The 27,907-nt window shown below is 45.1% G+C and overlaps 1 protein-coding gene across 2 annotated transcripts in view; it reads right to left on the bottom strand.

Moving 5' to 3' along the window:
• Positions 1–27,907, bottom strand: part of PFKFB2 (6-phosphofructo-2-kinase/fructose-2,6-biphosphatase 2) — a 241,642-nt gene that overhangs the window by 14,430 nt on the left and 199,305 nt on the right. For both annotated transcript variants that reach the window (XM_069238608.1, XM_069238609.1), the window contains exons 13-14: positions 16,341–16,403; positions 14,764–14,828 (exon numbers count right to left, since the gene is read on the bottom strand). In XM_069238608.1, coding sequence (XP_069094709.1) covers positions 14,764–14,828; positions 16,341–16,403 — 128 coding nt within the window. The remainder of the gene's footprint in view (positions 1–14,763; positions 14,829–16,340; positions 16,404–27,907) is intronic.

Raw genomic sequence — 27,907 nt, 5'->3', positions numbered from 1 at the left:
GTTTTACGAACAATCAGTTACTGGGGTTGCTGTATATATATTTAGTTGTGAGCCTGTGCTCACAGTGCACCTGCCTTCTCCCCCAGAAGCCTTTGACTGCTCGACCGGTGCTACCACTTCGTACTCAAAGGGTACTTGGCACAGATGCTCAGAACCCTTAGTAGGCTGGGCCACATGACACCAGGGATAGAAAGCATCAACCATCAAGGATTGAGCCCAGTAGCTCCTGCTTGACCAATTGCCCTCTGAACGATGTTCTGACAGAATTTCATTCCGAAAATGGAGTTTAGGAATGCTTCATAAAAATCTTTCAAAGAAGGCCTCTGCTGGAGGCCTACCACCACCTTCAACTGCTTATTTATATCTTGGGAACTCCAGTCCTCTTGCTGGTGGAAAGGTCAGTGGAGAAGAAAACATTAATTAAACTGGGCACACGATCAAACCCTGGGACCTACTACAATGGACTTTTCAACGCAATTAAGAGGTCACACCTAGAGCTCTTCAACAGTATGCAATTCAGGCTGGAAAATCCTAACTGAATATTGTTTAAGAGAGAAAAGGCCTAATTTAGAGTTTGGCCACTGTGAGAGATCCCATCCACTCAATTACAAATATCATTGGATATAATGCACTTCTAATAATGTGGACAGGATAGTCATCACATTGTGATGGAATATTCTGTCTGCCGAATTCTAAATCAGGCCCAAAAGTACAGTAGAGTTTAAAGTCTTCAGTATAAATTGGCCCTTCTTTAACGTTTGTTCAAAAACAATTAAAAAAGCTATACACTTCCAAGACCCTTGTATTACTTCACTGCCCTCAGTTTAAAAATCTAATTTAGATCATTATCACTAATATTTTATGTTTTCAAAAAGGTCTAAATGTGTTCTGTCTAGTTAGTTCTTTTGATACCATGGGATTTAAAATATATATTTATTTTAATGTTTGTAGGTTCAAAATTGAGTATATGGAAACTGCAGTAAGCAGTGCCGTGAGAAGCCAAAACCACGAGGTAAGAAGGAAGCGTATTTTTTCTGGATCCAGAGTCACAACCCGCACCACCAGAGGAAGGTAAATAACTGACTCCATCAACTGTGCTACTGACCTGGAAATCTTTGCTTCCCTTTTCAGAGCTCCAAAACAAGGACCAGCCATTTGGGTCGATGTCCCAGATAACTTCACTCTGTCCCAATCACCAACACTCCCTTCAACTCTTTTACACACTGTTTATCATCAGAACAAGCTTCGCTCCTCCACATTCTTCCTGATTCTATAAGCACACATACCGCTCAACATATGTATTGAATGGCATCCTTGTCGGAAGCGATGTCAAAAACCTTTCCTGTCTCCAAGAGCTTAGAAAGGAGATACCTGGGTAGGGGAATTGGGCACACTACCATGAGTGAATACACTAAATGAATAAGATTTCTAAAGCGCATAAAGTGCATGGCTACTCCCTGGAGTGTCCCGGTGCTATGCCATTAAGTGACCTGCAGTAAGCAGTCCATATAGTTATTCTTGTTGGAAAAGTCAGATCTTTAATGTTTTCTTCAACACAGATATATCAGACACTGGTTAGAAGAAAGTACAACCTCCAGTTCTGATGCAGGGAATCTTAGGAATCCTCGCTAGCAAGCTGTTGGCTGACCGCAGGATTCTGGCAGGAGCATAGTGTTTCATTCTGGCACTAAAATAGCCTGCACCTGTAAAGTGCACTACTTTATGGACTAGAACTAACGTTTTGAAGATAATTATTTTCTTTATTGGAAACCAGTAAAGGGCATACAGATGCAGAGATGTGTTTTTGGAGACAGGCTAAAGAGAATGCAGGCTGCCGTATTCTGGACCATCTGAAGCTTACGTTAGCAATCTGTAAGTCCCAGATAAAGTGTTTTCATACTTCAATCTGGATGTTATGAGAGCCTGGATGACCCTCTTTCTTGCAGAGAAAGACAAAAAAAATTAAGAACTTTTTTAGAATAAGCAGACACCCAAAACATGTGCCAACCACTGAGTTAATTTGTGGTTAAAAGAAGAAAGTTATCAAAGTTGACACCCAGGTTCTTAACTATTTCCTCCTGAGGGCCTAGGGATGGGGTGTCTTCCGCCTACAGGGTCGGCCATGTATCTGGCACATTAGAACCGAAGAATAGTATTTTGGTCTTGTCTGTGTTGTATTTGAGTTGGTAGGTGGTCATCGAATGAAAAATAGATAAAAGCCATTTTTTGATGGACTCTCCCGCACTTTCCTCTGCTTTTCCAGAAGCAAACAGCAGCTGAGTAGCTGAGTGTCATAGGCAAATGAAATCACTATAGCCCCTAAGGCCTCAGCTAGTTGGGCTAAGGGAGTGCGGTTTACATTTAATAATGAGGGTCTAAGTCCTGTGGCACTCCCACTGCCAGCTCATGTCCTCTTAAGGAGAAAGGAGGCAAACATACTTGATGAATTCTCTCCTCCAAAAAGGAGGCCAGCAATTTCAGGGCCCTTTCACAGATCCTGATGGATTGGGAATGAGCTTGCAACCTCGAGTGAGGGACCATATCGAAGGCAGCAGACAGATCTAGCGTGATCAGGTCTCCCCCCCCACCTCTGATGTGCTCAATGACTTCCGTCAGTGCTGTTTCCATACTGAAATGGCTTGAATGAAAAAAAGTCATTGATTTCAAGCTAATGAGAGCTGCTGAATTTTCCAGTACCTTTAACAGGGCCGGCAGTAAAGATTTGTTTTTAGCAGAGGCAACATATTGTTTGCTTCCATCACAGAGGAACTATTCATGCGGACAACAAAGCATTAAGCATCTTATTTACCATACGGTTAATGATTGGTGCCCCTAATGCTAGCAGGTTCAGAGGACAAGGGTCAGATAGAGATCCTCATTTGTGGTTTCAAATAGCAGCCAGTGATCCCTCCAAGGGGACAGGCTGGAAACTAGACAGAGTGGCCGTCACGGTAATAGTCATGCTGAAGCTTACCACCTCCATCAGACTCTTCACTGTTCGCATGTCCGATAAAAGGCTCGCACTTGAATGTTTATGATTTTATTTTGAAAGTATGAGGCCAGATAGTCACACCATGCTGCTGACTGTTGGCGGACTCTGGTGCAGGCCTCCGGTTTTCACAATTCTGAAGATTTCTTCTTCTGTCCTTTCTAGGCTATACAATGTTTAGGGTGTTGTATTATGTGCAGCATCCCTATCTGGGAAGTGATTGAAACACTACCCATAAGTCTCCTTGGTCACTGAATTCATGACCCAAGGAGATTTTCACAATTTTCAAAGCAATCCAGAAGAGGAGCATTTGCTCTACAGCTCCGGGGTTTATTACAGTGAACTGAATGGTATAAAAGAAAGACTCAGACACTGGTTGTTTTGATTTGCAACACTTTAAATAAAGTATTTTTATTGAAAGTGATTTTTTAATAGACACTGCAATGCTTTTATGAACAATGATTGTGTTTAAACATGGTTATTAATTCTACTGATACAACAGTGACTTTTAACTTGCGGCTTTTGTCCTTATAATAGGGTGACCACTTGACAAAGCTAATAGGCTTGCTTTATATTTTACTGTGATGACGCCTTCAAAACGCCAATAGGCTTGCCTTCTAGATAAATGTAGTGATCCTTTAACTTAACAAAAAACGCTGCTTTATGATATAGGTTGGGGGGTATTGTGATTATGGGGTGCAGGACCAACTATGGATCAAATGTAATTCAGAATATCACCAAAGGTATTTCCATCTGCCGGATGTATACATTTGTAACATAATGCATAGTATTTAGTACTATCTCTCTAAAAATGTACTTTGCCATTTTCAAAGAAATAGCATTGACTGGACAATCATTTATTGAGTGTTGTTGGTGTGTGCCACTGGGTGGAGATTACTAAGATTACTAGCCCACACCACCTCCCATGACTAGGCCTTGGACTGCTCGGCTACAATGGGGTACTTGGTTTCCAGTAAGAAGACAAATGAGGATGTATTACTTGCGTAGCTTTCACTTCCTGGACAACTAATAACACATTTAAAAAAATTAAAAAAAATTAAAAATCTTTAATGCCAAATCGTATTCTTTACCCAATCCAATTCTGACCTTTGTCTTGAGAAATCTTGTAAGCCAGGCAACAGAGACACCATTATGTCGGAAGCTGGGCTGAATGTGTTGGCCAGGCAATGGTGTGGCATGCACAGGCCTGCATGTACTACTGCCCTTCTGGAATCAAATGTCTGCTTTGCTACACTGGTCAGGTACGCATCTGTTGGAATCCTAAAAGATGTGTAGTAACATGTGTTTCGCTTTCTAAGCCGCTGGGAAGCATTCCTACTTATCATTTCTCACCCACTATGCCACTCTAGAGACAGCTCATCCTTAAACACATCAGTACTACCCCTGAAGTTCATTCCAAACTGCCAGGTAAGGCTCCTTCCAGAAGGAAGCACACAAAACCACAAGCGGGTTTCGGCCTTCTTAGGCCTTGTCAGTTTGGATCCTGTGGTACAGTGAGCAAGGGACTCATATTCCGACATACCCTTAGTCACTTAGAAAGTTACATCAAACATAAAAAGTGATGGTAGGAATATTTGTGAATAGTCTAAGCCATTGGCAATAACTCTGGGTATCGTTCCAATCCATAGTTTTTCTAAACCACTGGTCTAGGTTAGTTGCATTATTAGACTATTTGTAGCTCATTAAATAAATTTTTTGTAGCAGTCTGGCTGTCTTTTGACCTGTTTCACAAAAATAGTTTTTGGTGGAGGTTTGCCTTTGTGGGAATTATCTTATGTTTGAAACAAATGCATAATCAATGCCAAGAATGGAAACACAACACAAATGTGCCAATGCACATTTTATTTTATCTTACGTTATTGGAGACACCACTATGTTGTCCGTCTCTTACCAACCTTGAAAGCACATATGCTTAGACCGGAGTAAAACTATATGTGCAAACCTATCTGTAAATTGTTGGCTATTCTGTATGTGTAAATTTGTGGTTGAACAACTTTTACAGTGGGCCACTCCAATGGAACTACACAAATACACTGTTATTACAAAATTTGCAAGCAAAGGAATTTGTGTTATCACACAACCCATCTCTTCTTGTGCAATTTTTGGATTTGGATTATGTTAGTAGGGAATTAAGTTATGTTTTCTCATATGGAGTTTCTTGGTCACACATTCAACACAGATAGGTACGCCAAAAAAACTGTGGTCTATATATTTAGGCATTCTCGTTGCCCGACAGACGGCAAAGCACTCTCACTGACTGAAAGAGCTAGTCAGAGGATTTTGTTCCCTGCTTGATCAAAAATTTTCAGTCATAGGATGAGTTGGGCTACAGAAAACTGATACGACACGGAATTACAAAGCACACCACAAGGTATGTTCTAGTAGTTAATCAATGAGATGAAGATCCACAACAATTCCTCGTCGAGGTAACAGCTATAGCAAGATCCTGCTGAAATGGTGCAGAGGAAAGAGTATATTTTAGTTGGATTGTTTATCTACACTACAAACGACAGCTCTTAAAGGTGTTCACAAGGTGAAGAATTGGTTGTATAGTTATTGTTAGAGGGTCCATGGAGGCAGGCCTATTAATAGATAAAACAGGTAGAATCTCCACCGCCTACCAACAGGGTCTCTTTTTGGGGTGCCTTCCGGCATAAAAAGATAAAGTGCACCTACTGCTGAAAATCAGTGAGACAGTCCAAAATCTGGTGTCAGTTGATGAGCAATTCACATAAGTGTGATGTTGTGATTCTATAGATGTAGGCGCAAGAGGCAGACTGTGGCATCAACTTACCAACATACCTACATTAAAAATAGTGACTTAATTGGTTATATTCTTTGTGCTTGGATGTTTACATTTTCATATAATCTCCCAGCACGTTTGACATGGCACTTTCATTTCTTCTTACTTGTGTTTTTGTTTCATCCTATGTCTTCCAATTTCAGCCTTCCCACCACTGGCCTAGTGACACTGTTCTCAATTATTAAACTGTAGCATGGATGTAGGTTTCTCGGATTCTAAAGCCACATTCTTGGATGCAGTATCAAACAACAAACGTCCAAAGGAGGAATGTAGTGGAAATAACCCTGTATAAATATGCACTTGACAGAGCTGGGCGATTGAAAATCTGGAACATTTACTTTTAGAACAAGAATGAAAGAAGCATTACTGACAAAGAGCGAGAGGATTTCTGTGTTAAAGCTGACATTTTTCCATACATCTTGTAGGCCGTTCTCATGACTACATGGACATAAGATGAGGTTTAAAGGGTCCAAACTTTTCTATCAATAGCACATCTAGATCACTGTTTCCAGTTAGCAAATGCAGAATTCCTCCGTTGCCTTTTGCAAGAACAAAAACCTTCAACTGGTCATGAAGACATTGTCAGGAGGAACAACCTTCAAAAAAATGTTTTTGTTTCAAGATACAAACCTATTGACCCAGAACCAGAAACCATAACCTCCAATGGTCTTTCAACTGGTGAATAGGAAGGTAGGTACTTTTCAGGATTCGTGCGACAGACAGCTTTAACTATTTCCAATAAATAACATATCCCTAGAGTGGGCTTTGGGCAACCCTTACTCATGACTGGATGGCTCTGTTGTACATCTGAGGTGTCTACTCTTGATTCAATAGTTTTCCTTCCTATTTAATGGTTGTCCCATTCTGTGTTTTTTTTTATTTGGTATTACATTACAATTCTGCAATGACCATCTGCCATGTCAGAATGGTAAATTAAAAATGGTCACTGTACTTCATAATGAATGTGTGACTCATGACACACAGGTCCACCAAAAGCATGGGTACGCATCTGCAGTAATCTTGCCTGAATTTGTGTGTATGAGTCATTAAAAATGCATTCACATATGAATGACAACAAAACAAAAATTGGCAAAGTCAACAGCTCAGCTTTTTAAAGCCAAAACCTGTTGACTTTTGCCAATGCATGTTTTTTGTGGGGCAACATAATAAATAGAATGCAACTCAGTATTTATTTGTTAGTATTATTTAGTGCAAGTAGGTATTTCTGAGGCCACTTCGGTGTACTTTCGTACCACAGAGAGGTTAAGAGGTCAATACTACTCCACTGGATTTAACTAACATCTAGCAGCAGAAAAACGACTTTGCTGATATGTTTCCAATAAGAAGTAAGGACAGGAGCTAACAAACAAGATGTTAATCTTTGATAATGCTCTTTCTGGTAGAGACTAACTGTGGATTCCTCACCTTTTGAAAATTCCTAAGGCGTCAGACTGGATCTGGAAACATTTGAGCAGTACCTCTGAGAGCCAGTAGGTGGCACAGTGTGGACAAAGTTCCAGTCTGGACACATGGTTGACTTATATAGGTGCTACTCCTGCTTACTTACATCAGTTGCTATTAAGGCTGTCCAAGCCATGCAGTAGTAGTAGCTCTTGTGGAATGGGCATATGGACGTTTGCAGGACGTTTTTGGGTCAATACGTGGCAAATCTTAATGCAACTGGAAACTTATGGACAGTACCTCTGAGCACTGGTACATGGCACTGTGCAGCTCTGCACTAACACTGTTCCACTCCAGAAATGACACAGCCAACCTATATGGGTGCCACTCCTGCCAACATCAGCTGCTATCAAGTCTGTCCACGCCCGAGAAGCAAAGCTACGATGGCAAATTGGTTTTGATCAGTGAGGAGATTCATAGACTTGGGATCTTATTAATGGCTAATGCCCAAATCACAGATCGGAGAAGATGTGTCTGTGAGAAATCTGCGGTTACATGGAGTGTGTCTGAAAGGGCATTACCGAAGGTAAGTAACTTTTTCTTCTGATAGAGACTTCTAACCCCAGATTCTTCAGCTTTTATTAATATATACCACAGCAGTACTTATTAAGAGGTGGGTCAGTGAATTGGCTCAAACCATATAGTCCTGTGTGTCCAGACACTAGTGCTTTGTGAACTTATGGAGCGGCACCCAAGCAGCCGCCTGGAATATGTCCATGACAGGTACTCCATGGCCAATGCGATGGTAGCAGCTTTGGCCCTGGTGGAACAGGGTCATAGAACCTTGGCTGGCTTTTTGGCTAGTGAGTAGAATATATTAATGCAGAGTGCGATGCAATGGGAGATGGTCCTTTTCTACGTGGCCTGGCCTTTGTTCGAACCAGCAAACCCAGCAGAGCTGATCGTCCACCTGGTGTTCTTTGGTACCATCAATGTAAAAGCTACGTGCCCTTTTGGAGTCCAAGAGATGGACTCTCTCCTCCTCTTCCTCCTCCTTAGAGGGGTGAAACAGATGGCATAATGCCAGCAGAGAGATGGTTTGACAGATGTGGAACAGCGTCACAACTTTGGGTAAGAAAGATGTTCACATCTGCAAAACCAGTTTGTCTGGGAAGAAAGTGGTGTGTGACAGAGTAACAAAGAGAGCCTGATGTTTCCTCACACACCGTGCTGAGGTGAAGTCAACGAGGAACACTGTGTTAAGGGTGAAGAGCTGCAAGGCACTCTAAAGTGGCTCAAAGGGAGTGCACATCAAATATGCAAGATCCCACTGAGACATGATGAAAGGAAAAAATGCATCACAACCAGGCTGGTGCTGGTCCAGCAACCACAAAAAAGCCAAAACGTACCCTTTAACTGTGTGCTAGGCAAAGCAGTGCCAGAAAAGAGACAAAACAAGCAACAGAACGTCAGATGACTTGGCCTGGAGGGGATCAATCTGGCATGTGCTGCACCCATCCACAAACATGTCCCAACGACTGGCGTATAGAGTTTTTGCAGAGGGATGCCTGGCTGCCAAGATTACATCAACCACCTCCAGAGGAAAGTCGAAGGTGTGCAGCTTCACCACTTTATCTCCATGCATGAAGGTGGAGATTGCGAAAGCCCAGGTGGAGAAGCCTGTCACGTTGTTATGGCAGCAGGTCATCTGAGAGGGACAGCCTGATCAGAGAAGAGATGCTCAAGGCGCAAGTGTTCTGGATACCATGCTTTCCTTGCCCAATCCGGGGTCTCTAGGATGACTTAGACCAGTCAATTTCTGATTTTGAGACTCAGGGCGGGAGCGGTATCGGGGTGAAATTGTACAGGACTTCGAGTTCCGTTCTACGCAGAATGCAGCCCTTTGGGAGAGGTGCCCTGGAAACTCCAAAGACATTGTATGTTCTCAGAGGTGGCGAACAGATCGAGTCAAGGTTGTCCCCATTATCAAAAGAGACCTTGCTGAACCTCCGGCTGTAACTACTACCTGTGATCCGCTAGGCGCGGATGAGCTTGACTGCCGTGGTAGTCAAAGCGCTTACTAGTTGGTCCACCACCAGAAAGATCCCTTAATGGTCCAGTAATTTCCAAAGACGTAATATCTCTTGGCACAAGGTTCAGGATCCCACAATACCCTGCTTGTTGCAATACCACATGGAGGTGGTGTTGTTGGTAAGAACCTGCACCAGCTTCTCTGTGATGGATGGAAGAAATTCTTTCAACGCCAAGCTGGTTTCTCAGCTTGAGGGGGATGATAAGGAGATGGTCTGCTGCCAGAGACCAGAAGCCTCTGATCCCAATCCCCGAAGGCCGTCCTAACCCAGAAGGGACTCTTCGATCAGCATTGCCAACTCTGGATGCAATAGGAAGAGGGGTCTGACAACGACCAAATTGAGGTCCAGTAACATCACTTTTGCAGTTTCCTCAGAGATGTGGACGTAGCTGGAGAGGAGCCCTTGATCTTCAGCCCACTGAGACTTCATATCCCACTGCAGAGCTTACAAATGCCACCTGGCATGTTTGACCAGCTTGATGAAAGAGGCAATCAGTCCCAGTAGACTACAAGTGGACATTATTTAAATCCAAAACAGAGGTGAAAGATCGGGTTCATAAGTCTAAATGTTCTGGAATCGTCTGTCCAGGGGAAAGGCACAAAAAAGTACAGTGTCCAGAATGTCTTCTGTGAGGGCAGCATTTGAAAAGGAGTCAGGTGTGATTTCGGCACTTTGTTAATGAACCCAAAAGAAGTTATTGACTGCCTTGGGCGAGCTCATTGTTGAGATAAGAGAAGAAAGGAACCCCTGACCTCCGAAGGTGTGCTGCTACCACTGCCATCACTTTTGTGAACACTAATAGGTGCTGGTGAGGCAAATGCTCCTGTCCCACTAGGAATTGTTTCTTCTGTAGGAAGTCTAAAATAGGGCAAAGGCCTCCATCCTTCTTCAGGACCAGAAAGTAGCAGGAATAATTACAACACCCTACTGCTGGCACCGGCATCCTCTCGATGGCCCCTCCTCCAGTAAGATGCACAGATGATCAGCTATCTATAAGTAGTTCTGGGGTTAGTGGAAGGTGCGGCAGAGTGTCAATGAAAGGTAAGATGTACCCCTTCCATATTATCCCCAGGACCTACCTGTCTGAAGTGAGGGTCTGCTAACCCGGCAAGAATAGTTTGATCCTGCTTCAGACTGGGTGGCTGCGTTGCACTAAGGGAACGCTAGAGAGGTTTGTCAGGTGGGGCTGCAGGGTGTCAGGCAGTACACTGAATGGCTCGTTGGCTCTGCGAGCAGGGCAGTGGGGGCTGTGGCTGAGAAACTGCTGTGCACTCTACAGAGGCTGAAAAGGCTGATGATATGGGGCACGTCTGCTGAGACTGTAAAAGGAATAGTAGGGCTGATGTGGATGGTGGGGGGAGGAGGGGGTTGATATATCCAGAGAGGGTGCAGTGGCCCTACTCTCCTTGAACTGCTCTAGAGGAGAATCAGCTTTGTCCCCAAACATGTGAATCCCATCAAAGGGCATATCCATAAGGGATGACTGCCTCAGAAACCAGTTAACTGCAGCCAGGAGCGGCAGTGAACGGCAACACTGGTGCCAATGGCTCACCAGATAAAATTTGTGCTCTCCAATTCACAAAAAATTGTGAACTCTGTTGCATTAGGACCGCCCAGTATGGCATGAGTGAGGATAGGCCATAGATCATCTGAGACAGCTGAGCGGTCTTGAACCACCGAATCCAAAAAAAGTACAGGAATAGCAGCCCAGGAGGCAGTTGGTATTCACAGATCTGAGAGCTAAGCTGGTGGAAGAAAAAACCCTGTTCCCAAATGTCTGCACTTGTTTAGAATTCCTATCGCTGGGGGTAGTCTGCAAAGTACTGAGTCCATCTGACTTGCAGGCACCTACACCACCATGTTTTCAGGGGAGGGGTGAGAAGATAAAAATGCAGGGCCACTCAGGGCACTGGCCGGCGGTCTAGAGCATGGTTAGGGCTATAGCCCCCAAAAGGGTGTCAAGTAAGTGACTCACTGAACTGCAGGAGGAGCTCAGCATGTTAGCTCTGGCTAGAGAGCTTTTTGACCTCTAGGGAAGGGAGCTGGAGGTCAAGAACTTAGGACGCCCTATGCATGACTATGACGAAAGAAGTGCTATCATCAGGGCCATGAGATGAGCGGAGGCCCAACTCAAGGGGAAGTATCGAGGCCACAAGGTCAGCATACCAATGTATCTTGTGGTATGTTTCATCAATATCATCATAACAAAGCAAAGCTAATGAAGCAAACTAGGATCAAAGTGAGGACTATTTGTCCATTTACAAAAGATCTTAAGTTATTTTTAAGTTTCTGTTAGTCACTAAAGGACCCTGGAATATCAATATCCCTGTAACTCTGGGAATCAATTAAAAAAAAGTGAAAGGTATGGTCTCACACACCACCAATGTCACGCTTCATCACTGGCTATCCTTGTTCCCAAGAGAATATTCTAGTGGTGGGCCGACTCACCTGTAAGTATCCAGGGAGTGCACATGGAGGAGGGGTTGGGATCCAAGGACAAATAAGGATAAAAATCTCAGAAATCTCTAATCAGGAGCTACCTTAAATTTATTTAGGAAGTGAGATGATTAAAAGAAAAGATGATGTCTATGAGTCATGATTACTCCTACATCTTTGGGTCAACATGTTTCAGCCTATGGCCCGATATATATATATATATATATATTGGAAGGGAGATGAAACCTCTGCTCTGGAATTCATCACATATTTCAAACCACTGACCTCTTCCTCCGATCAGACAGAGATTAAGGACCCTTGGTTCGGATGAAAGCTGCAGACCCAGACGTGGTCCTAGGCTGAAGCATGTCAACCTACAGATGTAGGAGTAACCATGACGCCATGTTTTTGGTCAATATCTACCTATCGGATGCAACTCTTCAGACTTGTTGACCTTTAATGGCGTTACCCAACAAACTTGCAAATAGACTATACCCCTGAAGTATCCTAAGAAAAGCAAAAAAGTGCCCATGTAACAAAACCAGGGATGCTCTACTGGAAACCATTCCAAAACCTACAACAGAAAACCTCATATGTGTAACTACTTTTTCTACTTTCTTTAACAAGGTACCCTTGATCTTTGGCCCGCTGATAATTCGGATTCCACTGCAGAGCCTGCATATGCCACCTCATGTCCTCATTTATCTTTGGATTCCAACCCCTCATCCATATGTGCTCCCTGGATACACACAGGTGAGTCAGGCTACCACTAGATTATTCTATGGCAAGCAAGGATGGCCAATGATGAAGCATGACAATTGGGGGGGTGTGAGGGTATTCCTTTCGATTTTTGAACTGACTCCCAGAGTAATAGCAATATTGATATTCCAGGATCATTTATTTAGTGACTAAGAAACTTAAAAAGAACCTAGGGTCTTCTGTAAATGGACAAATAGTTCCCACATAGACCCTAGTTTATTTAATTTGTTTTGCTGTAATATGTAGCTAAGAGGGAGGATGCTGCATAACCCCTTGCTTTCTCCTCTCATTCCCCTCGACCCCTACATTCATGTAGTGCCATATTTTCAGAATGCCCAATATCATCACCTGTGTCCTAATCCTTGTCCAAATCAGTTTCAAAAAAGAAATGCAACATTTGTGTCCTTCCTTGTGGGGTGCGAGTCAAATGAGGGAGGCGGCACCTCAATGGAAGCAGCCTTAGCGGTAACTGCACTAATCAGAGAGCACAAATGGCACCTGATTCTCTGGAGTTGATGCTCTAGGAACCAGTTTAGAGCATGGTGCCAGAAGCGGAATGAGAACAGAGCTCAGGAGGGCCAGTGGTGGATTTGGAGGGTTTAACTGGCGCAGATAGCAAACCTGATGGCAGTGCCCTAGATGGAGGTTCCTCTCAGCTCTAAGAGCCCGAAGACGTGCCAGAGGGAGTCTGTAACTTTTTCAGTCTTCTCTTTGCAAACAAGGAACTCCGGTTTACTTTATTGAAGCAGGTAAAAATCACACTTTTCCTTAGACTTTTAGGTTATATCAGATAACAAAACTGAAATCTGGAGGTTTCACGATAAGCAAGCACACAGTATATGTGTTCCTCTTGTTTGTCAGCCACCGGCTAACTTTGAAAAGGCAGTATTACACTAATAACCCAGACAACATTCAGACCCTCATCTCAGTGCTTCTTCTTTGTGCACACAGTAGGGAATTGGGCCTGGACATTATTTGCGTATGAGAGGGATCTATGCTTGAAGAAAAGGAAACTTGCAGTCTGAGCTCCCCGGAAAAGAACATGTCTCCTCAGAGTTCCAGAGTAAGGAAATGGTGTTAAGCGGTACGGTGCTAAGGCCAGCAGGGAGAGTTGGAGACTGGGTGAGCATGAGCTGCTGGATGTCCGGCAGTCCCCAGCCAATAGAGATGCGTGTGGCCCGAGAGAGTGCCTCAGAGCCCAGTGGGAAGCAAGGTTAGGTGCTTTGTTAAAATGGGAGACTACTGGCGTTGCTGGGATGCCAAAGCCTCTATCCACACGTAAGATGGTGTTTTTAAAAAAAATATGAAAACAAAACAGAAACTACGCTTCTGTGGTGCACGGTTTAGTGCTTTGAAAAGCGGTGCGTGACAGTATATGGACTATGGCAGCTGTGCCAGAGAAGCAACAGGAGGTTGTGGCAGCGGCAGCCGCTGGTGCAGCAGCCGGGGCTGCAGGGTCACCCTTCCCTGGAGCAGCAAGTGCTGTCTTTTTAGCCAGAGGTGAAGCCAGAGGTCATAGGCCGTGAATATATTGGGCCAGAAGGAGGTGTAGCGATCACTGGAGTAGGGGACAAGCTGTCACTAGAGCTGAGCCCTAAAGAAAGGGAGGTTTGAGGCTGTGTGCAAGTGCAAAAGAAGAAAGTGCACGGCTGCTGCAAGATGGACGCAGAACTTTGCAGAATTTCACTTAGTTTTTAGGTAACACTGCAGAATTTCCCAGAGAGATCCGCCCACCCTTAATATTTTCCTGAAGGGGCAGAAAAAAATATTAAAAGGCAGTTAGGTCAGTTAGAGAGTTCATAGTCAGAAGCCAAGACATACATATTGCCTGCTGTAGTGCTGAAGGCCTAACAAAGGGATCATTACAACTCTTCCGCTCATGACGGAATATTTCAAGCACACAAATCAATAAAATGTAATTTCCGAGAACCTCATGTTGAAGAAAAAAAAACACAGATCGAATTACCGTGGACTCACCATGACTTACTTCCAAACAAAACTACCAATTTGACAGAAACAGGTTTGCTATTGTACTAAGGTTTTAAAATATTCACCAATCATTAAATGAACAGCCAGTGACTCGGGATTATAATGTAATTTTCCAAAACTTCTGTACTGCCGAAATGTATTTCATAATGTTTTGCTTTCATGTGGAGTGATCATTACCTTACGAGCACGGTCTTAAAATCCTTTTCATATTTTTGAAATAAAAGTGCAAACTTAACAGGCATGAGAAGTTCATCCCGATAGGTTTGACTTACGATTGGTTTGTCCCGGTGAGTGTCTACTGCTTCCACATTCAGATTAATCATCTCCACTTTACAACCTTAAACAAGGGGAAAAATAAAGCTAAAATTAGGACACCTCTGATGACTTCTACCCTTTGATTAACTGTCTAGTCTTCAGAATAATTTTTTATTTAAATGGTCAAATTCTTTTTCTGATGTATATTATGCTTTAGATCACATTGCAGCTGGTTTGCAGGCAGACGGTCGGTTTGTTTGCTGCTATTTAAAAGACAAATATCACATGGTAAAAACTGTTGGATGTCCAACTTACACTCGTGGTTTGTGCATCCATAATCATACTGTGCATGTTACACACAATTATTTGGATGATGTTAACGAAGTACACAGCCAATGTGGCAATTTTGTGCTACGAGCATCCAACAAGTACTATGGGCACACAAAATGCGAAAAGCCTTTATTCTCCAATAATAATTCTATTAATGAAAACTTGAATGAGAAGTATAAGTACTGAAGGAGGAATTAGAAAGCAATAGTAAAAAACGCGAAGAGTTAAAGGAAGTATGTAAACAGATTTAAGGAAAATAACATTATAAACTGAGGTCAGGATCATGGGACAAAATTTCTACACAAAGATGACAAAGCCACTTTAGAGATAATACTGAAAGACTAGAGGTGACAATGTTGAGAAACAGTAAATACAACTAGAACATAAAAATTGCTTGATTGAGATAATGGGAGAACACAGAATGGGCAAATGTCTACCTAGGCATTCATCGTCGAAAATACGACTGTTGTACAGTGCCACAAACTTAACACCAGACAATTTAATTTTCTCAGCATTTTCTACAAGGGAAACATCTGGTAAGGCACTACAACTAAAATAACCTTTTCGGTAAATGCATTTCTTTGTTCCAAAAAGCACGAGTTAACTTTTCCACTAAATCACAACCAATACTTGTAACCTTTCTCCTTAAATGATTAGCAGATACACAAGACTATCTCGGTTAGAGTTTAAGAATGGCCTGCAGTTTATAGGTTTCGATGTGGTGATCACGACGAACGGTTGCTAACTTTGTACACTCATTTACTCTCGGCACTGTGAAAAAAGACTTGTATAATGTCAAGACATCAAACTAATAACATCTAAGGAATGGTCCCAAGAATATTAATGTAGTCCTCTGTTTTAGTTTGAAACTTTGTGCAGGACAACCGTTGCCTTCAATCACACTGGCGAACAGTCATAGCCAAACCAAAGTTTCATAATAAACAGAATATTTAATGGTGCTGGACAAAGCACAACCAACCCCTGTAATCCTCAACGCTCCAACTCCTCTACAAACAGTATTTTGGACTCACCTATGAATGCTGTGGGTTTACCACCTCCCTCTAAGACCATGCCAGCTGGGAGAAGGGTGCAAACGTACACTGCAGAAGTTAAAATGTCTCCAAGTCTGAGTCTGGTAAATACTCCAGCATCAGCAAAATTGACTAAATACAATTATTGCTGTTTCTGGTAAAGTTAAACTTGAAACTGGGATAGTTGTTTGAAGCATAGACGAAAGTGTACAGGGCAGTTTAAACATATATACCGTAAGCAACAGGAGTCAGTTTGAAAACGGTGTGGAGAGGACACTTCATGTAAGGCAACTCATCTGTAACAAAAACAAAACATATAAAAAGCCTTTAACATCTTATATAGTAGGCTTTTTAGTTACTGTGCTCAACAGAGGTAATGGTTAGCAAATATTGCAGCAATCAAATAGACACTCACAACATATATTAGGCTACCTAGCAATTTATGCCGTGAGAAAGCCAACCCTAACGTTCTGATAAATGGAACTCGAAATAGGCAAAACCACTGCAACGGACTGCACAGTTAATTTATTGTATTTTATTTAGCAGGTCTGTCATTTCAAGTGGGGAAACTTCAAGCATTTGCTAACTTTCCCGGAGTTTGTTTCCCGCCATGGAGACAGAGCACACAGTTCTATAGTGCGGAGCCTTGAGAACATAGTGATCTTTCCTTGAATCTGCTGTAAAGTGAAAGGAGCAGCAGTAACTGGTTCTGGAAAAAGGACGACCTCATGCGTCTGGTGCGGTAGAAAGGAAGCAGCAATTTTGATCGCCGTTAATGTGCATTTTTGTGCGTAACATTGGGGACAAAGCAAAGAAGTTTGCATTCTATTCTTATGACAATGGTGAGATATAATATGCGTTTGCAGCACAAGTATGAGCCAGGAAAGAAAACTTTTGAAGTGTCTGTAACATAGCATTTCTTTGGAGAGACCAGAGTAGGCACCATTGCAACAATCAATGTTAGAAATAGTGACCGCGCACACAAGCACAACATGAACTGTCTGCAGAAGATGACTCAGAAGCAGCAAAAGTGATGGAAAAAGTTTTGGTTCGCTAATAATTTATGGAATAAAGGACTAATCCAAATAAAAGAAGTCGTAGCCTTCTAAGCTTGTTTGAGTGATATGCACAAGCTACCACAACAGAAAACAAGCATTGGCAAAGCCAATAGGTCTCGCCTATACAAGAGCTATTGGCTTTCTTTTGCCATGTTGTACACCAGTGTGGCTCCTGTTCAGCATGGCTAAAGGTTAGTGGCATGGAGTGTCAGAATGGAGTGGGTGAGTAGAGAGTCAGAGAAGATTTGTCTGAATGTTGTAGAGGAGTAGGAGGATTAGAGAGGGGAGCAGGATTCAGTGTCCGAGAGTGTCTTAGAGTGGGGTGGAATAAGATGGATTGAGGTAGTGGGGTGGGGATTGGAGTAGAATGGGGTGGATTGGATTGGGGTGGCTTGAGTGGGTTGGATAGGTGTGGTGTGGATTGGAGTGGGGTGGGGTGGATTGAAACAGATTGAAGTGGATGGGACTGGGGTGGATTTGTGTGGGGTGAATTAGATTGGATTTTGGGGTGGTTTGTATTGAAGTGATAAGGGTGGGGTGGATTGAATTGAGGTGGGGTGCACTGGATTGGGGTGGGGTAGACTGGTCTGGTATGGGGTGTGCTGAATTGGATTTTGCTTGATTGGACTGCGGTGGATTGCATGGAAGTGGGATGGATTGGAGTGCGGTGGGGTTGATGGATTGGATTCGAGTACTGTGGACTGAAATGGGATAGGCTGGGGTGCATTGTAGTGGGGTGGATTGCGTTGGAGTGGGGTAGTCTGGATGGATTGGATTGGAGTACAGTGGACTGAACTGGGATGGGGGATGGATTGAGGTGGATTGGAACGGGGAGGATTGGAGTGGGGTGGGTGGACTGGAGGAGGTTGATTGCAGTGGGTTGGGTGTGATGGACTGGGACGGATTGGACTGGGTGGATTGCATTGAGGTGTGGTAGATTGGATTGGCACGGGGTGAACTGGACTGCAGTGGGGTGGACTGGTGTGGGGTGTATCAGGTTGGGGTGCAGAGGTGGATTGGACTGAGTGGGGTGAATTAGAGTGTAAAAGGGGGGAATGGATTGAGTGTGGCAGACTGGATTGGGGTGGAGTGGACTGGACTGGATTGGGTTAGGGCCGATTAGTTTGGGGTGGGGTGGATTAGAATGGAGTGGACTGTGGTGTATTGGACTGGAGTGGGGTGGACTGGATTGGTGTGGAGTGAACGATTGGAGAGTAGTGTACTGGATTTAAGTAGGGTATATTAAGGTGGTTTGGAGTGGGGTCGATTAATGTGGACTGGAGTGGACTGAGTGGGATGTAATAAAGTGGATTGTACTGGAGTGGGGTGGATTGGAATATGGTGGGTTTGATTGAAGTGGGGTAGGTTGGATTGGACTGGGGTGAGATGACTGAGTAGGTGGGACGATAGGAGTGGGGTGGGGTGGGTTGGTCCGGAGTGGTCTGGGTTGGATTAGAGTAGGGTGGGTTGGATTTGAGTAGGGTGGATCAGACTGCAGTGGGGTAGACTGGAGTGCATTAGGGTGTGGTGGACTGGGGTGAGGTGTATTGGATTGGGGTGTGGTAGATTGGACTTGGGTGGATAAGATTGGTTTGGATTGGTGTGGGGTGGACTGGGTTGTAGTGGGTGGACTGAACTGGGGTGAACGGGGATACAGTGGGTCGAATTGGGGTGAGGTGGATTGGACTGGAGTGGGGCAGTTTGTTTTGGATTGGAGTGTGATATTTGGCACTTTACTGGGGCAGGTTGAAGTGGGACAGGTTGTTTTGGATTAAATTGGGCCAGATTAGAGTGGGGCAAATTGAAATAGATTGAAGTGGGGTAGATTGTTTTGGACTGGAGTGGGCAGATTGTTTTGAATTGAAGTGGGGCAAATTCTTTCTGAGTGGAGTGGGGCAGATTGTAGTGGGCCGGACTGGCGTGGGACAAATTGTTTTGGAGTGCAATGGGCAGATTGCTTTGGACTGGAGTGGGTCAGATTGTATTAGGGTGGATTGGACTTGGGTGGATTAGGTTGGTGTGTGGTTGATTGGATGGGAGTGGGGCGGATTGGAGTGGCGTGAATTGGGATGAAGTTGGGTGGATTGAATTGAGGTGAGGTGGAGTGGACTGGAGTGGGCCATGTTGTTTTGGATTGGAGTAGGGCAGACTGTAGTGTGGCGCATTGGAGTGGAGCATATTGTTCTGTATTAGAGAGGGGGAAAGATAGGAGCAGGCGGATTTGAGTGGGACAGATTATTTTGGATTGAAGTGGGGCATACTGCTTGTACTGCAGTGGGGCAGATTGTTTTAGATTGCAGTGGGGTAGAGTGGAGGTGAGCATATTGTTTTGGAGTGGGGCAGATTGGTTTGGATTAGAGTGGGGCACATTTTATTAGGGAGGAGTGGAGTGGGGTGGATCAGGTTGGTGTGGGGCTGACTGGATGGGAGTGGGGTGAATTGGGATGGAGTGGGGTGGATTAGATTGGAGTGGGGCATATTGTTTTGGTTTGGAGTGGAGCAGATGGAGTGTGGCATACTGGAGTGGGACAGGTTGTTTTAGAAGGCAGTGGGGCAGATTGTTTGGATTGGAGTGGTGCAGACAGTTTTTTATTAAGGGGGGCGAAATGGAGTGGGGCCGGTGTGGGTTGGGAGGATTGAAGTGGGGTAGGTTGGAGTGGACTGGATTGGGGTGGGGTGGTTATGGATTGGTGTGCGGTTAAGTGGGTAGGATTGGGGTGGACTAAGATGTACTGCACAATTACTGGTTCAAGTATCATTTCGGAGATTACACATAATAAAGTAACACTGTTGCTTTGCAATATTATGAACAAGTTAATTGTCATCTTTTGAGAACAGCGCCCACAAGCAAAACCATAAGAAAATAGAAGAGGAAAGTGACAAAAGACGACTAGGCAAAATAAAAGAAAGCATTAAAAATTAAAAAAAAAAAAAAAACCTTTGCAATTTAGTTTGTGCTGCTGAGCATGCTTTTGGCATTCACAAGCCTTCTGTTTGCGGGGCACTGCAAGTTAAAAAGTACAAAATAGTACCTGGATCATGGGCGCAGCGGACGGGCACTGTAGGAAGTTGGCTCTGTATGTACTATTTCAAAGTAAGAAATAGCATGCACAGAGTCCAAGGGTTCCACTGAGAGGTAAGATAGTGGCAAAAAGAGATAATTCTAATGCTCTATTTTGTGGTAGTGTGGTCGAGCAGTAGGCTTATCAGTGTTAAGTGTTAAGCATTTGTTGTACACACACAGGCAATAAATGAGGAACATACACTCAAAAACAATTCCAGGCCAATAGGTTTTTATATAGAAATATATCTTTTCTTAGTTTATTTTAAGAACCACAGGCTCAAGATTTACAAGCAATACTTTAAATGAAAGGTATTTCACTCAGGTATCTTAGGAACTTTGAATCAACACAATAGCATGTACAGGTCTGGCAACAATGGCAATAAGCTATTTTAAAATTGGACACTGCAAAATTCAACAGTTCCTGGGGAGGTAAGTATTTGTTAGTTTTTCAGGTAAGTAAAGCACTTACAGGGTTCAAAGTTGGGTCCAAGATAGCCCACCGTTGGGAGTTCAGGGCAACCCCAAAGATACCACACCAGCAGCTCAGGGCCGGTCAGGTGCAGAGGTCAAAGTGATGCCCAAAACGCATAGGCTCCAATGGAGATAGGGGTGCCCCGGTTCTAGTCTGCCAGCAGGTAGGTACCTGGGACTTTGGAGGGCAGACCAGGGGGGTTTAGTAGGGCACCGGGGGGGCAAGTCAGCACAAAAGGTACACCCTCAGCAGCACAGGGGCGGTCGGGTGCAGAGTGCAAACAGGCGTCGGGTTTGCAATAGGTTTCAATGGGAGACCCAGGGGTCTCTTCAGCGATGCAGGCAGGCAAGGGAGGGGCTCCTCGGGGTAGCCACCACCTGGGCTAGGGAGAGGGCCACCTGGGGGTCGCTCCTGCACTGGAGATCGGATCCTTCAGGTCCTGGGGGCTGCGGGTGCAGTGTGTTTCCCAGGCGTCGGGTTCTTTGAAGCAGGCAGTCGGGGTCAGGGGGAGCCTCTGGATTCCCTCAGCAGATGTCGCTGTGGGGGCTCTACTCTGGCTACTCACGGGCTCGCAGTCGCCGGGGAGTCCTCCCTGTAGTGTTGGTTTTCCGCAGGTCGAGTCGGGGGCGTCGGGTGCAGAGTTGTGGTCTTTAGAAGTTGCTTCTTTGTTGCAAAGTTGCAGTTTCTTTGGAACAGGGCTGCTGTCCTCGGGAGTTCTTGGTCCTTTTAGATGCAGGGGAGTCCTCTGAGGCTTCAGAGGTCGCTGGACCCTGGAGGACGCGTCGCTGTTGCAGTTTTTCTTGAAGTGGGGAGACAGGCCGGTAGGGCTGGGGCCAAAGCAGTTGGTGTCTCCGTCTTCTCTGCAGGGCTTCAGGTCAGGAGTCCTTCTTCGTCTTCAGGTTGCAGGAATCTATCTTCCTAGGTTCTGGGGCCCCTAAATACTCAATTTAGGAGTGTGTGTAGGTCTGGGGGGTTAGTAGCCAATGGCTACTAGCCCCTAGGGTGGCTACACCCTCTTTGCGCCTCCTTCCTGAGGGGGGGGGGGGGAGGACATCCCTAATCCTATTGGGGGAATCCTCCATCTGCAAGATGGAGGATTTCTAAAAGTCAGTCACCTCAGCTCAGGACACCTTAGGGGTTGTCCTGACTGGCCAGTGACTCCTCCTTGTTTTTCTCATTATCTCCTCCGGCCTTGCCGCCAAAAGTGGGGCCGTGGCCAGAGGGGGCGGGCATCTCCACTAGCTTGGATGCCCTGTGGCGCTGTAACAAAGGGGGTGAGCCTTTGAGGCTCGCAGCCAGGCGTTACAGTTCCTGCAGGGGGAGGTGAGAAGCATCTCCACCCAGTACAGGCTTTGTTACTAGCCACATAGTAACAAAGGTACTCTCCCCATGTGGCCAGCAACATGTCTGGTGTATGGCAGGATGGCAAAACTAGTCAGCCCACCCTGAAAGTCGGGTATGTTTTCAGGGGTGAATTTTACAATAAAATGTACACTGGCATCAGTGTGCATTTATTGTGCTGAGAAGTTTGATACCAAACTTCCCAGTTTTCAGTGTAGCCACTATGGTGCTGTGGAGTTCGTGTATGACAAACTCCCAGACCATAAACTCTTATGGCTACCCTGCACTTACAATGTCTAAGGTTTTGCTTAGACACTGTAGGGGCATAGTGCTCATGCACCCATGCCCTCACCTGTGGTATAGTTCACCCTGCCTTAGGGCTGTAAGGCCTGCTAGAGGGGTGACTTATCTATGCCATAGGCAGTGTGAGATTGGCATGGCACCCTGAGGGGAGTGCCATGTCGACTTAGTCATTTTCTCCCCACCAGCACACACAAGCTGGCAAGCAGTGTGTCTGTGCGGAGTGAGGGGTCCCCAGGGTGGCATAAGACATGCTGCAGCCCTTAGAGACCTTCCCTGGCATCAGGGCCCTTGGTTCCAGGGGTACCAGTTACAAGGGACTTACATGGATGCCAGGGTGTGCCAATTGTGGAGACAAAGGTACAGTTTTAGGGAAAGAACACTGGTGTTGGGGCCTGGTTAGCAGGCCTCAGCACACTTTCAAATCATAACTTGGCATCAGCAAAGGCAAAAAGTCAGGGGGTAACCATGCCAAGGAGGCATTTCCTTACACAATCCCCTCCCCCCCCCCCCCAAACGAAAGAGGATGAGACTAACCTTTCCCAAGAGAGTCTTCATTTTCTAAGTCGAAGAACCTGGAAAGGCCATCTGCATTGGTAGTCCCAGGTCTGTGTTCCACTATAAAGTCAATTCCCTGTAGGGAGATGGACCACCTCAACAGTTTTGGATTTTCACCTTTCATTGGCTTTGCCATCTGAGAGGTCTGTGGTCAGTTTGAACTACAAAGTGAGTACCAAAGAGGTATGGTCTCAGCTTCTTCAGGGACCAAACCACAGCAAAGGCCTCCTTCTCAATGGCACTCCAACGCTGCTCCCTGGGGAGTAACCTCCTGCTAATGAAAGCAACAGGCTGGTCAAGGCCATCACCATTTGTTTGGGACAAAACTGACCCTATCCCATGTTCAGAGGCATCAGTCTGCACAATGAACTGCTTGGAGTAATCTGGAGCTTTTAGAACTGGTGCTGTGCACATAGCTTGTTTCAGGGTGTCACAGGCCTGTTGGCATTCTACAGTCCAGTTTACTTTCTTAGGCATTTTCTTCGAGGTAAGTTCTGTGAGGGGTGTCACTATTGATCCATATCCCTTCACAAACCTCCTGTAGTACCAAGTCAAGCCAAGGAATGCCCTGACTTGAGTCTGGGTTTTTGGAGCTGCCCAGTCCAGAATAGTCTGGATCTTGGGCTGGAGTGGCTGAACTTGGCCTCCACCTACAAGGTGTCCCAAGTAAACCACAGTTCCCTGCCCTATCTGATATTTGGATGCCTTGATAGAGAGGCCTGCTGCTTGCAGGGTCTTCAAAACCTTCTTCAGGTGGACCAGGTGATCCTGCCAGCTGTAGCTAAAGACAGCAATATTGTCAAGATAAGCTGCACTAAAGGACTCCAAGCCAGCAAGGACTTGATTCACCAACCTTTGGAAGGTGGCAGGGGCATTCTTTAAACCAAAGGGCATAACAGTAAACTGATAGTGCCCCTCAGGTGTGGAGAATGCTTTCTCTTCTTTTGCTCCTGGTGCCATTTTGATTTGCCAGTACCCTGCTGTCAATTCAAAGGTACTTAAGTATCGGGCAGCACCTAGTTTGTCAATTAACTCATCTGCCCTTGGAATGGGATGGGCTTCTGTCTTGGTGACAGAATTAAGTCCTCTGTAGTCCACACAAAACCTCATCTCTCTCTTACCATCCTTGGTGTGAGGTTTGGGGACTAAGACCACTGGGCTAGCCCAGGGGCTGTCAGAGTGCTCAATGACTCCCAGTTCCAGTACCTTGTGGACTTCCACTTTGATGCTTTCCTTAACTTGGTCAGACTGTCTGAAAATGTTGTTTTTGACAGGCAGGCTGTGTCCACATCATGGGTACACAGGTGTGTCTGACCAGGGGTTAGGGAAAAGAGCTCAGAAAACTGTTGTAAGACTTTCCTACAGTCAGATTGCTGTTGGCCAGAGAGGGTGTCTGAATAGATCACTCCATCTACTGAGCCATCTTTAGGGTCAGTGAAGAGGAGATCAGAGAGAGGTTCACTCTCAGCTTCCTGGTCCTCATCCGTCACCATCAACAGATTCACATCTGCCCTGTCATGAAAGAGTTTGAGGCGGTTCACATGGATCACCCTTTTGGGGGTCCTGCTAGTGCCTAGGTCTAACAGGTAGGTGACCTGACTCTTTCTCTATAGCACTGGGTAAGGGCCACTCCACCTGTCCTGAAGTGCCATGGGAGCCACAGGCTCCAGAACCCAGACTTTCTGCCCTGGCTGAAACTCAACCACAGCAGCCTTTTGGTCATACCACATCTTCTAGAGTTGTTGGCTGGACTCAAGGTTTTTGCTTGCCTTTTCCATATACTCTGCCATCCTGGAACGTAGGCCTAGTACATAGTCCACGATATCTTGTTTAGGCTCATGAAGAGGTCTCTCCCAGCCTTCTTTTACAAGAGCTAGTGGTCCCCTTACAGGATGGCCAAAAAGAAGTTCAAAGGGGGAAAACTACTCCCTTCTGAGGCACCTCTTTGTAGGCGAAAAGCAGACATGGCAAGAGGACATCCCATCTCCTTTTGAGCTTTTCAGGGAGCCCCATGAGCATGCCTTTCAATGTCTTGTTAAATCTTTCTACAAGACCATTGGTTTGTGGATGGTATGGTGTGGTGAATTTGTAAGTACCCCACACTCATTCCACATGTGTTTCAGGTATGCTGACATGAAGTTGGTACCCCTGTCAGATACCACCTCCTTTGGAAATCCCACTCTGGTAAAGATACCTATGAGTGCTTTAGCTACTGCAGGGGCAGTAGTGGACCTAAGGGGAATTGCTTCAGGGTACCTAGTGGCATGATCCACTACCACTAGGATATACTGGTTCCCTGAGGCTGTGGGAGGTGGCACAGGAGACACAAAACTCCTTTACCTTCTGGGACATGTTGGGCCAATAGAAATGGTTAACTAACCTTTCCCAAGACTTGGGGCCTGATTACAACTTTGGAGGAGGTGTTAATCCGTCCCAAATGTGACGGATATACCACCAGCCGTATTACGAGTTCCATAGGATATAATGGACTCGTAATACGGCTGGTGGTATATCCGTCACTTTACCGTCACTTTTGGGACGGATTAACACCTCTTCCAAAGTTGTAATCAGGCCCTAAGTTTGTCCCAAATGGCCAGCAAGTGGAATATCATGAGCTAAGGTCAGAATGAACTTCCTAAACTCCTGAGGCACTACCACCCTCATAGTGGCACCAGGTTTGGGATCTTTTGCCTCAGTGTAGAGGAGTCCATCTTCCCATTAGCTTATGTGTTCCAGTGATTTTTCCTTTGGTCTCTTCAGCAGCTTGCTGCCTAAGGCCTTCAAGAGAGGGACATGTTTCTTGTCCCTTACACAACTGTTCCCTCGTGGGTCCCCCTGGGCCTAAGAGTTCAACCTGATAAGGTTCCAACTCCATGGGCTCAGTTCCCTCAGAGGGTGGAACTTTTTCCTGGGAAGAGAGGTTCCCTTTCTTTTGTTGTGTTGAAGCTGGTTCCCCAGTCTTCTTTCCTTTTCTCTTGGAGGGTTGGGCCATTATTCTAACACCACTGTTTCACCCTGAGCCTTGCACTGTGCCCTTGTCTTGACACACAGCAGTTCAGGGATACCCAGCATGGCTGCATCGGTTTTTAGTTCTACCTCAGCCCATGCTGAGGACTCCAGGTCATTTCCAAGCAAACAGTCTACAGGGATATTTGAGGAGACTACTACCTGTTTCAGGCCATTGACCCCTCCCCATTCTAAAGTTACCGTAGCCATGGGATGTACTTTAGTCTGATTGTCAGCGTTGGTGACTGGATAAGTTTGTCCAGCCAGGTATTGACCTGGGGAAACCAGTTTCTCTGTCACCATGGTGACACAGGCACCTGTATCCCTCAGGCATTCTACACTAATCCCATTAATTAAGAGTTGCTGTCTTTATTTTTGCATATTAGGGGGGCAGGCAGCCAGTGTGGCTAAGTCCACCCCACCCTCAGAGACTAATGTAGCTTCAGTGTGAACCCTGATTTGCCCTGGGCACACTGTTGATCCCACCTGGAGACTGGCCATCCCAGTGTTAACTGGAATATAGTTTGAAGTGGAACCTTTCTTGGGACAGGCCTTGTCTCCAGTTTGGTGTCCCTGCTGATTACAGCTACGACACCAAGCCTTTTTGGGATCAAAGTTTTTACCCTTGTACCCAAAATTGGATTGTGAAGAGGCTTTGGATCCTCCCTCCTTAGCAGGTTTTTGGGGCCCTGTAGAAGACTCTTTTCTTTTACCCTTGGATGTCTCATCACTCTTCCCCTAGGGAGTCTTTGTGACCCCTTTTTCTCTTTGTCACCCCCGTGTGGAAGTCTTGGTCACCCTAGTCTTGACCCAATGGTCCGCCTTCTTTCCAATTCTTGGGGAGAAATTGGTCCTAGGTCTACCAGATGCTGATGCAGTTTATCATTGAAACAATTACTTAAAAGGTGTTCTTTCATAAACAGATTGTACAGCCCATCATAATCATTTACACCACTGCCATTAATCCAACCATCCAGTGTTTTGACTGAGAAGTCAACAAAATCAACCCAGGTCTGGCTCGAGGATTTGTGAGCCCCCTTGAACCTAATCCTGTACTCCTCAGCTGAGAATCCAAAGCCCTCAATCAGGGTAGCCTTCATGAGGTCATAGGATTCTGCATCTTTTCCAGAGAGTGTGAGGAGTCTATCCCTACACTTTCCAGTGAACATTTCCCAAAGGAGAGCACCCCAGTGAGATTTGTTTACTTTTCTGGTTGCACAAGCCCTCTCAAAAGCTGTGAACCATTTGGTGATGTCATCACCGTCTTCATATTTAGTTACAATCCCTTTGGGGATTTTTAGCATGTCAGGAGAATCTCTGACCCTATTTATATTCCTGCCACCATTGATGGGACCTAAGCCCATCTCTTGTCTTTCCCTTTCTATGGCTAGGATCTGTCTTTCCAAAGCCAATCTTTTGGCCAACCTGGCTAGCAGGAGGTCATCTTCATTGAGGCTGTCCTCAATGCTTCCAGAGTTGCTGGACTCTCCTGTGAGAGAAGCAGCATCTCTGACTATTACATGTGGAGTCAGGGTTGGAGAAACCCTGGTCTCCCTATCTAGGACTGGAGGTGGGAGTTCCTCCAACTCACTAGTGTCCCCCTCTATGAGGCCATCATCAGAGGGATTGTTTTTAGCAAACTCTGCCAAGAGCTCCTGGAGCTGTACTTTGGTAGGGTTTGAACCAGTTTTTATCTTTTTGATTTTACAGAGAGACCTTAACTCTGACATCCTAAGATGCAAGTCAGGGGTGAGGTTGAGTTCCATCACTAACTCTTCTGTAGTAGGCATTTTGTTTCCAAAAGTTGGAATACTTTTTAAGAATCTAAAACTACCTCGAGAACTTAAATCAAACTTTTACAAAACTTTTAAACTCTAAAAGAAATGCTAACAGGTCTAACACAAGGCCCTTGCAGGACTTTTAAAAATTTAGAAAAATAGCTCAAATTTCAAAAATCAGTTTCTAATGACAATTTTTGGAATTTAGTCGTGTGATCAGGTA

Source organism: Pleurodeles waltl, chromosome 6, assembly GCF_031143425.1.
Source record: "Pleurodeles waltl isolate 20211129_DDA chromosome 6, aPleWal1.hap1.20221129, whole genome shotgun sequence".
In the NCBI taxonomy this organism is placed as follows: Eukaryota; Metazoa; Chordata; class Amphibia; order Caudata; family Salamandridae; genus Pleurodeles; species Pleurodeles waltl.
This window is presented reverse-complemented; position numbering and strand designations above follow the sequence as displayed.